This window comes from Triturus cristatus, chromosome 1_2 (assembly GCF_964204655.1).
Source record: "Triturus cristatus chromosome 1_2, aTriCri1.1, whole genome shotgun sequence".
Classification (NCBI taxonomy): Eukaryota; Metazoa; Chordata; class Amphibia; order Caudata; family Salamandridae; genus Triturus; species Triturus cristatus.
In genome coordinates this window covers 450874644-450887738 of record NC_140580.1, presented here as the reverse complement: position 1 = coordinate 450887738, position 13095 = coordinate 450874644, and the positions used below count along the sequence as shown (strand labels likewise).

The 13095-nt window shown below is 45.8% G+C and overlaps 1 protein-coding gene across 2 annotated transcripts in view; it reads left to right on the top strand.

Annotated features, from left to right (window-relative positions):
- The window catches only part of LOC146867480 (uncharacterized), a 125171-nt gene that overhangs the window by 25163 nt on the left and 86913 nt on the right, over positions 1–13095 (top strand). For both annotated transcript variants that reach the window (XM_085606168.1, XM_085606167.1), the window contains 4 exons: positions 2955–3086; positions 3191–3314; positions 11113–11173; positions 11265–11311. In XM_085606168.1, coding sequence (XP_085462294.1) covers positions 2955–3086; positions 3191–3314; positions 11113–11173; positions 11265–11311 — 364 coding nt within the window. The remainder of the gene's footprint in view (positions 1–2954; positions 3087–3190; positions 3315–11112; positions 11174–11264; positions 11312–13095) is intronic.

Below are 13095 nucleotides of genomic sequence, written 5' to 3'. Positions count from 1 at the left end.
GTTTAGAATTGGGTTGCCTATTGCAACCACTTGTAACTTTCTACAAAAGTCAATTGCATATTGCAAAAGTATTTATATAAAGCATCTCATTCTGAGAAAGTATATTTTGCAAAAGTATTTATATAAAGCATCTCATTCTGAGAAAGTATATTTTAATACCTATTGTTGGTTCTAAAATAAAACAAGCCTATATTGTTTATATATAAACCATTGGCCTAGAGTTCAGTTATCGAGTGTGTGAGACCATTTGCTGACTGAGTGTGTGCAAAAAATGCTTTACACTGTCCTCTGATACTGCCTTACTGCTCGACCAAGCTACCACTTTAGAGAGTAAGGTTATATCTAACTTTAGCCTCTGCCAAACCTCTGGGGACTGTGCACTCTGTACACCCTGTACCTATTTGGGAACAGTATATACAGAGCCACTTTCTCACAGGGTGGTACTATTGCCCCCTCATAATGGAACTCCATTTATATTATAATAACTTGCTGACTATAACATGCAGATTTGTCCAACTGGTTAAGTTGTGGAACTAGATCATGGGCAAATCTGCTTCTATTCCTGCGGCTCAACCAAGGAGGTTGTTATAAATGTAATGAAGACCTCTTTTATTGCAAAATGGTTTGAGGCCGAATGGGCTTGTCCAATAGATACTCGATTGGCGTTCTTACTTTTTTTGAAGTATAATGCACATACGTATGTTAAAAGGCAGAAAACGCAGAATTCTGCGAGTTCAGCATATTTTGCTTTTACAGACAGCTGCGTTTTTATTATAAGTACCAGCAACGCCATTTAGTGCCGAGTTGTGAAGTGTTTAGGAATGTAGAGGGTTCATTAGGTCTCGCCTGAGCCAGCGCTTTAGCGCTAATCTGGCGAGAGCTATAGAAAGCGGTATTTGGAAGTGCAAACTAGTACTTTTCAGGCCGCCAACTACAGTACATGTGCGCCCGGCGCGCGCACCATTTGTCAGCCTGCTGATCACTTTCGCGGCCGCTTTGATGTTCTCAGTGAGCCGCGCGGCCACTGAACATCAAAGCGGCCGCGAAAGTGCTCCCCATATGCCAGCCTTCCCACCACGAACAGAGAACAGGGCTTTTCAAAGCGGGCTTTTTGGGTGCCAGAGCATGGAATAAGCTGCCAGCCCAGATTAAACTCTGTAATACTGAACTTTCATTTAGGAAAGATCTCAAAACTTGGATTTATGGTATCTCGGACGACTGCTGCTTTGCTTTGATTTAATTACTCTTAGCAATTCAATAATCCGTGCTATCACTACTGTATGACGCCAGCGCCAAGATACTCCTCGCGGAGTGATAGTGCGCTATACAAATACAATCTCAAATCAAATCATATCAAGATCACAAAGCTGCGTGACCCACAGCAGGGCACGCCGGGAAGCACTTTGTTCCTTTCATCAGTGGGTGGCTCCCATGTCTCTTCTGTCCCTGTTCACCCCAACCCCGGCACTTGGCAGCTGTTTCACAGAGTTCACGCTCCAGCTGTTAGATTCGGGTAGGCAAGCCATAATCCCTTCACACTGATTCATCTGGCTATGAGATGCGGGCACCGGGTATCAGAGGCCGGCTTACAGGGAGAGGAGAGCTGTGGGGCTCAGACTACCAGATCTGGATGCCAAGGCCCCGATGCAGTACTGTGTGAAAGCCTGAGTTCTGGGCCAGCAGATGGCAACCAATCCAGCTCCGCGGGGCGCTCCCCATCGCCTGGCAGATGCCTCCGGTTGTCTAAATTATGGGTTGCACACACGCGGCGACCTTTTCGTGAATTTCAGTGTCCCGTCTACACTGGCATCCGTGGAGTCAAAGATTGCAGGGCGTAAATCACAACTTTTGAACGTGGCCACGCTGTGTGATCCTGGGCAAATCATAATTTCTCTAAAACAATACTGATTAACATAAGACAGGTCTCCTTCTGCAAGTGCACAAACAAGTCAAAAATGGAGTGGAGTGCTACCCTAGAGGAATGTAAGCGCTCGACGATTTATCTCAAGAAATTCCATTCATTCCGATTTCTGGCAGGGATGGATTAAGATTAAAAATCGACCCGGACACGCAAAAAAAAGAGGCCCACATTTGCATATTGCCTTTTCACAAAACACTGCTTCAGCGAAATTTTATTTAAATAAAAAAAAAAAGGTGGGTGGTTAAAAAAAAAAAAGTGCACGGATTAGTTTACCCTGGTGAAACACCTGAAAACAAGTGAGGCCACTTTTGCTCAGGTCCCCTACATATATTAATGGGCCGCCCAGGGAGAGAAAGGGAGTGACATCTCTGCAGGTTGGCAAAAGGGAGGTAATGGACGCCCATCTGCCTCCAGAAAGGCCACTCGGGCACCCACGGGGACGCTGGTGGCATCGAACAATGCAGAAACCACCCAAATCAGCCCCACAGGCTGCTAAAAAAAAAAAACAGCCCACAGCTGGAATTCGGATACCGGCCCCTCGGGCATTGCCAGAGTGCCTGCATTACCAATCCGACGCTGATTTCTGGTGTTAGCTAAGACTTTTTGGGCTTCAATTACATTATTCCTGCTGCGCTGCCCCAGTTCAAAAGAAAAGGGCAGGAATGCTCTGTATCTACCAGATACGGTGCATTTCCTGTCCTCTTTCCCTGCGTTGGCGCTCAATTGGCTGGCTTGCCCCAAAGCAGGCACTCTTGCACCATGGTGTAAGGGTGTGTGTGTTGTGGGGAAGGTGCCCCTTCCTACACAAAACAAGGATTGGCATAGCAAATAGGTCTCGCCTTTGGGACCTTATAAGTGTTTAGCCATGCAACAGTTAATGTTGTTGCAGTAAGGATATTGTGCTGCTTAAAAGGTCCCAAAGGCGAGACCTATTGGCTATTTCAATGCTTGTTTTTTTTTTTTTATGTCCTCTTCACTGCCCTCTTTTCTATGCTGTTTTGAGATGTGTTAAACTTGTTATTTAATGTTATAGGTGATAAACCAGAGACTTACTCCAAATCAGAAATTTACACCCAAAGATTTGATTGCTGAAATTCGAGGTCAAGGAGAAGAACTTGGAATAGTAATCGACCTAACGAACACAAATCGCTATTATGAAGTCAAGGTAAAAATTTCACTAGTTTGAGTTTTACACTATTTTAATTTAAGCTCATTTTGAGGAAGTGTATGTTTTTGATGTGTTGCTAAATCATAATTTTTAATTTTTAGGATTTACCTAAAAATGTTAGCTACCAGAAACTGCCAACTGCTGGGCTAGAAGTTCCTGACGATGATGCCATTCTGCAATTCAAAAAAATTGTTCGAAAATTTCTGCGGCAGAATCAACACAATGGTAATCTTGGTGCAATTTATGGCGTAATTCATAATGTTAAGATTGGTTAATTTACATATCCTAAACTGAGTTCTCCATTGGATGCCCATTGTTCCCAATTTACTGGTTATCATCCCTGGCAGAAACCACGTTCTCCCCAAGCTGTTGATAAAATAGCAATAGATTAACAGAACGGGAAGTATGAAAAATAACCCTTTGTATGTAAACTTGTTCTTCATTTGCCTCTGTCTCCTTTCTATTTACTCTTCAATTCTGATTAACGAATCGCCACATCTACGCTAGGCAAGAAGCCGGCTTCATTTGATCATTTTATGCTTGTGAAGGAGTGTCGAGCTTACACAATGCATAAAAAAAGAGTCGTCTCCTTTTAAGGTTCCTGCTTGTGATTGTGTCTTGGACTGGATACATCAATAGCTGTTGCAAGTTATAACTGTTCAGTAGCATATTCATATGTAGTACAAAGTATTTTGCACTGCTTTTGTGTTCTTCTGGTTCTAATGCTTTAATTGGGAACCTTTGACTTGAATACCAATATTCACAGTACTTAGTGTTCTGGAGAAATTGCAAAAATCACTATGGGCCTAATTATGAATCTGGCAGTCCAAAGACCGCCAGAACCACGGGGGCGCGGTGGTAGCGGTTAGATCGCCATATAATAACTTGGGTGGTCGGACCGCCATTGCTTCACCACAGCCGCCAGGGAACTGCAGTTCGCTGGTGGTGACACAGCCTTCAGGGCCTCAGTAATATGCTAGTGGTGCTGCTGCCCCATTAGTATTTAATGGTCTTTGTGCAGGTGTTTACCCAACCCCATTACTATTTAATGGTAGTGCTGCTGCAGCACCGCCATGCATATTACGAGTGTCAGGACTGCCAGTGGTGTCATGGTGGTCTTTCCTCCATGAAAAGGCTGGTGCCCCTGAAACAAAGGGGGCCCTACAGGTCTCCATGTTGCCTATTTGCATGAGGATGCATCAGGGGGCACATACACCCCAGTTCTTCCACGGCTTGGACTTGACAGTACATGATGTGCAGGAACTTTTTTTTGACGTTCCCATTGCAGTGGCCATTTTCAGAGGCACTGCTGTGGGACCACCAAAAAAACCCCGCTAGGCACGAGAACTCTCAATCTGGTGGGCACATGGTTTTGGCGGTGCGAGTGTGTGCTGCTGGCATTGCGGTCTGCTCCCGCACCACCAAACACGTACTCTGGCCCGATGTATAGTGTTAACTAATTTTTTTTAAACCTTTTGTGTATAGCAACTTAAGATGGTGCAAAAAGTCTACATATCCTAACAATGGCGTACATTTATTTTTTCTGTGTATGTTGTAAGTTATGGCTCTGATCTATGAAAAACAAATGGGACCTATATAGAATAGAAACTGCCCCAGAATTGCCACTAAAAGGCGCTTTGATCCAAATATGAAAATGAGTGTAGTATGTTGATTTGCATTATTTTTAGACATTTATGTGAAGACCTAGGCCAGTGTGTCTGGTGTGCGTGTCAGTGTGACTGCTTGTGCAAATTCTGAAGAGTATTGGTGCATTTGATTGAATTACTAAAGCAGATGTATAAATGTATGCTGTACTCGCTGTGTTCGAGGCATGTGGGCTGCTGAATTCATATCTGTGCATAGATCGCCGCCTAGTGTTGGGTCCGGATGATTGCATATTGTTGTCCTGGAAGAGTCTTTGAAGTATCACGAGATAGGTGGCTCCTCCCCTGGACTACAGTGCGCATGGGCATCCCCTCCATCCTTAGATTGTTTTTTTCCGCCATTGGGTTCGGATGTCCTAATCTTAGCTCTTTGAGTATTTAGGAAAACTTTATTTTTGTCAAGCCAAAAGGCTTTTAAACTCGTCGGTATTGTTTTCGTTCGGCGCCAAGTATTTTTCTACAGTTGATTCTCTACAAAAGCATCGAAGTTAGCCGTTTGCCCTTCGACACCAGAGGCCCGATCGAGATCGACGATGGAAACCTCAAATTACCCCTTTAAGCGTTGCCCTCTTTGCAACGCTAAGTATGCTCGCTTCGACGTGCACCCCGTGTGCAATAAATGCCTCTCTCCAACACACGACGAAGCCACCTGTATGGCGTGTTCCAGGTTCCGATCGAAGAAAACTCTTCGCATTTGTCGAGCAGCTCGGCGCAGAAAGCGGCGCCAAACCCGGACAACATCTTCGGGACCGAAGATGAAGTCGTGGACCTTGAAGTTCTGGAGGGACTATCGGATACGGATTCGGAGCGTGAATCCAACTATGATGCCGAAGACTAGCGTATCGTAGATGTCGAGGAAGATAATGCCGTCGATAAGGTAGGAGACGACGAAGAGGCCTTTGGGGCCGAGGAAGATGGCTCAGAAGATGAGCTAGGCCCACGTGTCTGTGCAGGGCCCGAAGAGGCACTCGATAAGGCTCAGGTCGAGTGATCGCCACACGGCCTTACCCGAGATCTTTCCTCTCGTTCTACAGCCCCGCTTCAAAGCCCGGCTTTGAACTATCCTACGGAGCCATCGGTCTCGAAAGCGCCATCATCCGGTCAAGGAAAACCGAAACTGAAGGCACAGGCACCGAAATCGAAACCGAAAGAGAAAATGACTCAGCGGCGACAAGGCCTCGAAGCCGTCTGAGCCGAAGGCACAAAAGACGGCACCTAAGACTTCGGTCAAGGTGGTCGACCCGAAAAAATCTGCGCCGATGATCGTCGATATGGGAAAAAAGGGCAACCCTCAAGAGCCAAACCCTTCCAATCCTCGTGCCGAGAAACCAACGTCTGGTATGGGGCTCGATGCCACACCAAGGAAGGTCTCGAAGGACCATGTCAAGTCCACGACACCGTCCCCCCTTCGTAAAGAAGACGGTGTCGGAGTCGTTATTACGCATCCAAGAACGGGCTTCGCTGCTCACCGCGACAACAGCCCCGCAGCCGAACACGGCCTGCACGGTTCAGACCGTGTCGATGCACATCAAGTTCGGGTTACCACCGGCGGCGCGACCAAAGATGTTCGCACAGAAGGGTCCCGCACCGAAGAAAGGTGTCGACACGAAGAACGCGGTAGAAGCGCCAAAAGGGGTGTCAATGGGACAAACAACTGCTGAAGTACCTCAAGAGGATGAGGAGCCGAGGCAGTTTATCTCTTCAGGGACTGGTAAACTTTCACTACATAAAAGAAAGATAGTGCCAGAGAAACCTATGGAACCATACAGAATTCCATTAAAGAAACAGAAAACCACATCACCAGTTCTTCTGGAACATGTTCAAGATTATAGACAGGAGCCTCAATCATTCTCACCCACACAGTCTGATGTGGATGCAGGATATTATGGTGCTGATGACAGCACTTATCCATTGACCACTGACGACCAAAACCAACCTTGGGTGGACACTATTGGTGCGGGGACCCACATACTGCTCCAGACACACAAGCATATGAGGTGAAAACATCTCCAACTGAAGATGCTGCTGCCTTCAATGCATTAATTGAGAGAGCAGCTGAGAACCATGATGTACAGCTCCACACTGATCCTAGTGAGGATGATTTTCTGATGGATACCTTCTCTACCTCAAAGATCTGTTAAAACTCTGCCCATGCTCAAGGGTGTCCTAAAACAAGCTAATGACATTTATTTTTAAGGAGCCCACGAGGGCAAGAGTACTGAACCCTAGGATTGAGAAAAAGTATAGGCCAGCTCCTGTGGACCCTACCTACATAAAAGGCCAGCTGCGTTTGGACTCGTTGGTGGTTTCCAATGCTCGGAAGAGGGCCAACTCGCAGACAACGGGTGATCCTCCTCCCACTGACAAGGAGTCTGTAAGGGCCTAGAAACATCTGGAAAGAGTTGCTGCACAGGCAGCTAACATTTGGAGAATTGCCAACACTCAGGCACTTCTTGCTAGGTATGACAGGGTGCATTACGATACCCTAGAGACACTGCTACAGCACCTCCCAGATCAATATAAGGAAGGAGCAGAGTCACTGATTAGAGAAGGAAAGCTCATAAGCAACGCTTCCATTAAGTGCGCTCTTGACGCATCTGACACTGCAGCTAGGGCTATTAACACCAGCGTCATGCTTGGTTAAGAATTTCCGGATTCAAACCAGAGATACAAACAACTATACTCAATCAACCTGTCAACCCTCACTCCCTCTTTGGCCCAGAGGTTGACACCACCCTAGAGAAAATCAAAAAAGATAGACTGCAAAGTCTATGGGGGCTCTGCGATTACAGCAGTTTAGGAGTGGGTCCTTTCGTCGCTCTACTAACAGGGGACCATCTAAAGGCCAGAACTCACAGCAGTCGCAGTACACTAAACAAGGTACGCAGACCAACTATAATAAAAATCACAGAGGTGGATACCGTGGCAACAATGTCGAGGGTAGAGGCAGAGGAAACAACAGCTCCAGGTCCTCCGCCACCACCAAACAGTGACGCCTTGTCACTGCCCCCCGACCACATAACACCTGTCGGGGGGGAGACTCCAACAGTTCCTGCCGGTCTGGAAATCCATCACCACAGACAGGTGGGTGAGAGAAATTGTCCAGTACGGTTATTGTCTAGAGCTCACATCCACTCCACCAAACATACCACCAAGACACCGTCCTATGTCCGCAGAGCACTTGCACTTATTGCACCAGGAAGTGCTCAGTATGCTCCACAAAGGAGCCATAGAACTAGTGCCTGTACAAGACCAAGGATCAGGGGTGTACTCACTTTATTTTCTGATCCCCAAAAAGGACGGGTCTCTCAGACCCATACTGGACCTAAGACCTCTGAACCATTACATTCTGTTAGAGCATTTTCACATGCTCACCCTGCAGCAGGTGCTGCCGTTGCTCAGTCAGGGAGACTTTCTCGCAACACTAGATCTAAAAGATGCGTATTTCTATATACCCATACACCCATCACACAGAAAATATCTCGGGTTCACTCTTCAAGATCAACATTACCAGTTCAAGGTCCTCCCTTTCGGAGTAACAACGGCACCAAGGGTGTTCACCAAGTGCCTACCAACAGTGGCAGCACACTTAAGGAGACAGCACATGCACGTCTATCCTTATCTGGACGACTGACTTATCCAGGCAAAGTCCGCCCGGCAGTGTGCCAGCCACCTATCCCACACCATTCACCTTCTTCACAGCCTGGGATTCTCACTAAATTATCCAAAATCCCACCTTCAACCCGCCCACGTACGGCAGTACCTAGGCGCGACCATAGACACTGGCGACCACGGCACAACCCAATTCCGTGAGGATCCACGGCATGCAGTTGCTAATAAAAAAGTTCACACCTCAACACTCCCTACCGGCACAAGTGTTTATGCAGTTGATAGGCATGATGGCTTCCTGCATCTTCATAGTGCCGCACGCAAGATTACATATGCGCCCGCTTCAGGAGTGCTTAGCACGTCAGTGGAATCAGGCTCAAGGACAGTTGAAAGACCTAGTGTTGATCAGCGGTCAGGCATACAACTCTCTGCATTGGTGGAATCCACAAACCTTACCAAGGGCCGACCATTCCAAGAGCCTGTACCACAAATAATACTGACGGCGGACGCGTCTCTCCAGGGATGGGGAGCTCATGTACTCAATTACACAGTGCAGGGACTATGGACAACACAGCAGAGGGGGATGCACATCAACCTACTGGAACTGATAGCAATCTTCCTAGCCATGAAGGCATTCAAAGTACACTTGTGCAACAAAGTCGTGTTGATCCGGACGGACAACATGACTGCCATGTACTACATACAGAAGCAGGGAGGAACACACTCTCCACAGTTGTCTCATCTGGCTCAGAGCATGTGGAAGTGGGCCATTCAGAGAAACATCTTCCTCATGGCGGAACACCTCCCGGGCAAGGACAACCAAATGGCGGATCTGCTCAGCAGACACAGCCACCAGATGCACGAATGGGAGATACATCCATCAGTACTCCAACCGTACTTCCAGCAGTGGGGTCATCCAGAGATAGACCTATTCGCCACAAGGGAAAACTCAAAATGCCAAAGCTTTGCTGCCAGGTTCCCACATCCACAGTCGCAGGGCAATGCGATATGGATGAACTGGTCAGGCAGATTTGCGTACGCTTTTCCCCCGGCACCATTGATACCGCTAGTGGCACGCAAACTGAGGCAGCACTCGATGACGCGCATCCTGGTTGCTCCAACGTGGGCACGCCAGCCATGGTACACCACGTTCCTAGAACGCTCCGTGGTACCGCATCAAAGACTGCGGCCATCACCCAGGCTTTTAACCCAGATCCGCAACAGCTAAACCTGGCGATCTGGCTCCTGAGATCTTAGAATTTGGCTACCTAAACTTGCCTCCAGAATGTATGAATATCATCAAGGAGGCACGGAGACCCACGACCAGAGCATGCTATGCGGCTAAGTGGAAAAGATTTGTCATTTATTGTAAAAATGACATCAATCCTATTACACTTATACAGATGCATCTAGCATACAATTCCATCGGTATACATTTAACCGCACTGGCAGCTTACCTTCAGAACAGGCAGCACCTCTCACTGTTCAGAGTGCCTGCCATCAAAGCCTTCTTGGAGGGACTCAAACGAGTGATTCCTCCTACACACCCACCTTCACCAGTCGAACCTAAATGTGGTCCTCACCAGACTCATGGGACCACCTTTTGAACCTCTACGCTCCTGTGAAATTCAATTTCTAACCTGGAAAGTAGCTTTCCTAGTAGCCATTACTTCACTCAGAAGAGTTAGTGAACTCCAGGCACTAACCATTCAAGAGCCATTTATACAGGTTCATGCAAACAGGGTCGTACTACGCACCAACCCTACATTCATGCCCAAGGTGAGATCGCAGTTCCATATGAACCAATCCATAGAACTGCCGGTGTTTTATCCTAATCCTGAGAATGTAGCAGAGAGAATGCTCCACACACTTGATGTCAAAAGAGCTCTCATGTACTATATTGACAGAACAGACTTACAGGAAGACAAAACAACTGTTTGTTGCCTTTTCGCCACAGCACAAAGGAAACCCTATTTCCAAAGCAGGAATAGCTAGGTGGATCGTTAAGTGTATACAGATTTGCTATGAAAAAGCTAAGCGCACACTAACGATTCCTCCAAGAGCCCACTCCACACGAAAGTTAGGGGCCTCCATGGCTTTCCTAGGGAATATTCCTTTACAGGAGATATGTAGAGCAGCCACATGGTCCACTATACATACATTTACCAAACACTACTGTGTAGATGTATACTCAAAACAGCAGGCAGCTGTAGGACAGGCTGTTCTCAAAACTCTTTTTCAGACTGCTGCAGCTGGCACGGGCAGCTGCCGCTAAATGGAGGGACTGCTATATAATCTATGCACAGATATGAATTCAGCAGCCCACATGCCTCGAACCGAATATGCTACTTACCAGTATGCATCTGTTCTTGGCATGTAGGGCTGCTGACATTCATATCGCCCACCCTCCTCCCCGGCGCCTGTAGCAGCTGTAGCATTCAGTAATTACTAGTTAGCATGGTCATCATTCACTATATTACCCTCCATTTATGCCACAATGGCGAAAAACAATCTAAGGATGGAGGGGATGCCCATGCGCACTGTAGTCCAGGGGAGGAGCCACCTATCTCGTGATACTTCGAAGACTCTTCCAGGACAACAATATGCAATCATCCGGACCCAACACTAGGCGGCGATCTATGCACAGATATGAATGTCAGCAGCCCTACATGCCAAGAACAGATGCATACTGGTAGCATATTCGATTAGTCAACCGTTCTTAAATACTCCTTTTTCGGCTTGATTCCTAGATAAACTGATTGGTGTGCATTGTACAACTGGACTTAGTAGAACGGGGTATCTGATATGTCGGTAAGTGGACAATATCTCTGTTAAATACTCTGTAAACTTTGAGGTTTTCCCAACTCATGCGATCTTCTGTTGGATGATTTTTTTTGCACAGGTATTTGGTTGATGTTGACGGTTGGAATCCAGATGTTTCAATGAAAGGTATGTTTCTGCTAGCAAAAAAACTATATTTTCTTCAAGTGTAATCTAGAACTTCAATCAAATTTAGCAAAGTACTCCGTTTTGGCAAATATCTGACTATTTCAACGACTGGGCTGTAGGGATTGGTTTTCGGTTGTAATTTTGTTGAATACTTTGCTGGTGTGCCACTTATAATTTATCCATCATGGCAGTGTCCTTAGAAAAGTTTGTAATTAGAAATGTAGGCATGCAGCCAGACATGTAGAAAATCCATTGAATGAGATGGAGGGGGACTCTGTACCAATCCTCCTAGAGGCCCAAAGTATCGGATTTTCGAACCATTCTAGCAGACCACTGGCAATTTTGAGCTCTGCTCTAGTCTTTAAAACAGGCTTAATTCTTGGCTGCAGGAGGTAAGTAGTTTCTACCCCTTCTGTTCCTGGATGGCAGAGTTCTGGGAGCGCCATCTAAAGTTGCTCACACACCTTCACACTCCAGGTATATTTAAGGGCTTATTCTTTTCATGAAGCAAGGATGTGTTCAGAAGACTGCCATACTAAATACATTCACCATCACCATAAATCTGGGTATGTTTCCAAAGACTGCTGTATTTGTAGCAGCTTCAGCACCACTTGAAGTCTACCCCAGTTAAGGAACAGTGAAGTGTCTGCATGCTTTCTTCTACAAAGACAAAGAAGTACAAATATGTCCTTGTAAGTTCTAAGGAATTCTTCATAAGCATCGCATAGAGGAATCCTATGACACCATCAAACTGTGTCTAATATGCAGAGTCCTTGTTCTGGTGGTACTTGGACAAATTAAAACAATCTAGGCTTTCTACAAGTTTGGGGTCTTTCTTCTTGGGGCTAGTTCCTTTGGTGAGGGATCGTCTGACATTCTCAGCAATGTGATTTCCATCAACTACTTTATCAACATTGACAGCCTCTTCAACAACACTTACTTCCGAGCTTTGTTTTAGTAACTATATACAGCGTCTCAAATAATAAATAGTTGGGGAATGGGGGATAATAGTGGGGTGGGCATTAGGCACATTTTTGAAAAACTACCTATAGCGGTCAGTCAATATGGTAATCTCATTGATATGTATAAGAAGGCAAAACAAAGATATGCCAAAACTGTTAACATCGCAATGCTATATCATAAATTCTGTACTCCACCCCAAAATTTGAAAATTGAGTCAGTTGAATTTGTAGCAAGACTTGGAGTTGGCAATAAATTGAGGTTGAAAAAAGGATTGACGAATTCAGGACCAGCTCATTGTGCAGTGTCCTTGCAATAAAATAAGAGGCTGTGAGCCGGGAAAAAAAGCAATGGATATTGCAAGAGTTGTCATGTGCCTGCATAAAGGGAGTAAGACATTAAGACTTCCATGGAATTGGCTACAATCAAAAGAACCTGTTGGTGCTGTATTCAGAAAATAAAGGATTGATAGTCAATAGTGAAAACATTTAAGTTTTTGTACCATAGTTTAAGATGTGGCAGCACTTACCATGGGGCAAATTAGAAAAATTGTTTCTCTCTCTCGACAAGGATTGTAGAAAATGTGGAAAGAAGGGCCATTTTCCCCAGGTGTGTAATAGCAAGGACACAGATGGTGTAGCCTGCTACTGAACATGCCCAGTATATTAAGTGTTAAATGTAAGGGAATTTAAGAAAAACCAAGGTGGGCAGTAAGGGAATTTAAGAAAACCCAAGGTGGGCAGTGTAGGCCAAAGGCAGAATGTATTACCAATAAGATGGCTATAGAACGGATGGTGCAGTCCAGCACCATGTTTACAATTACT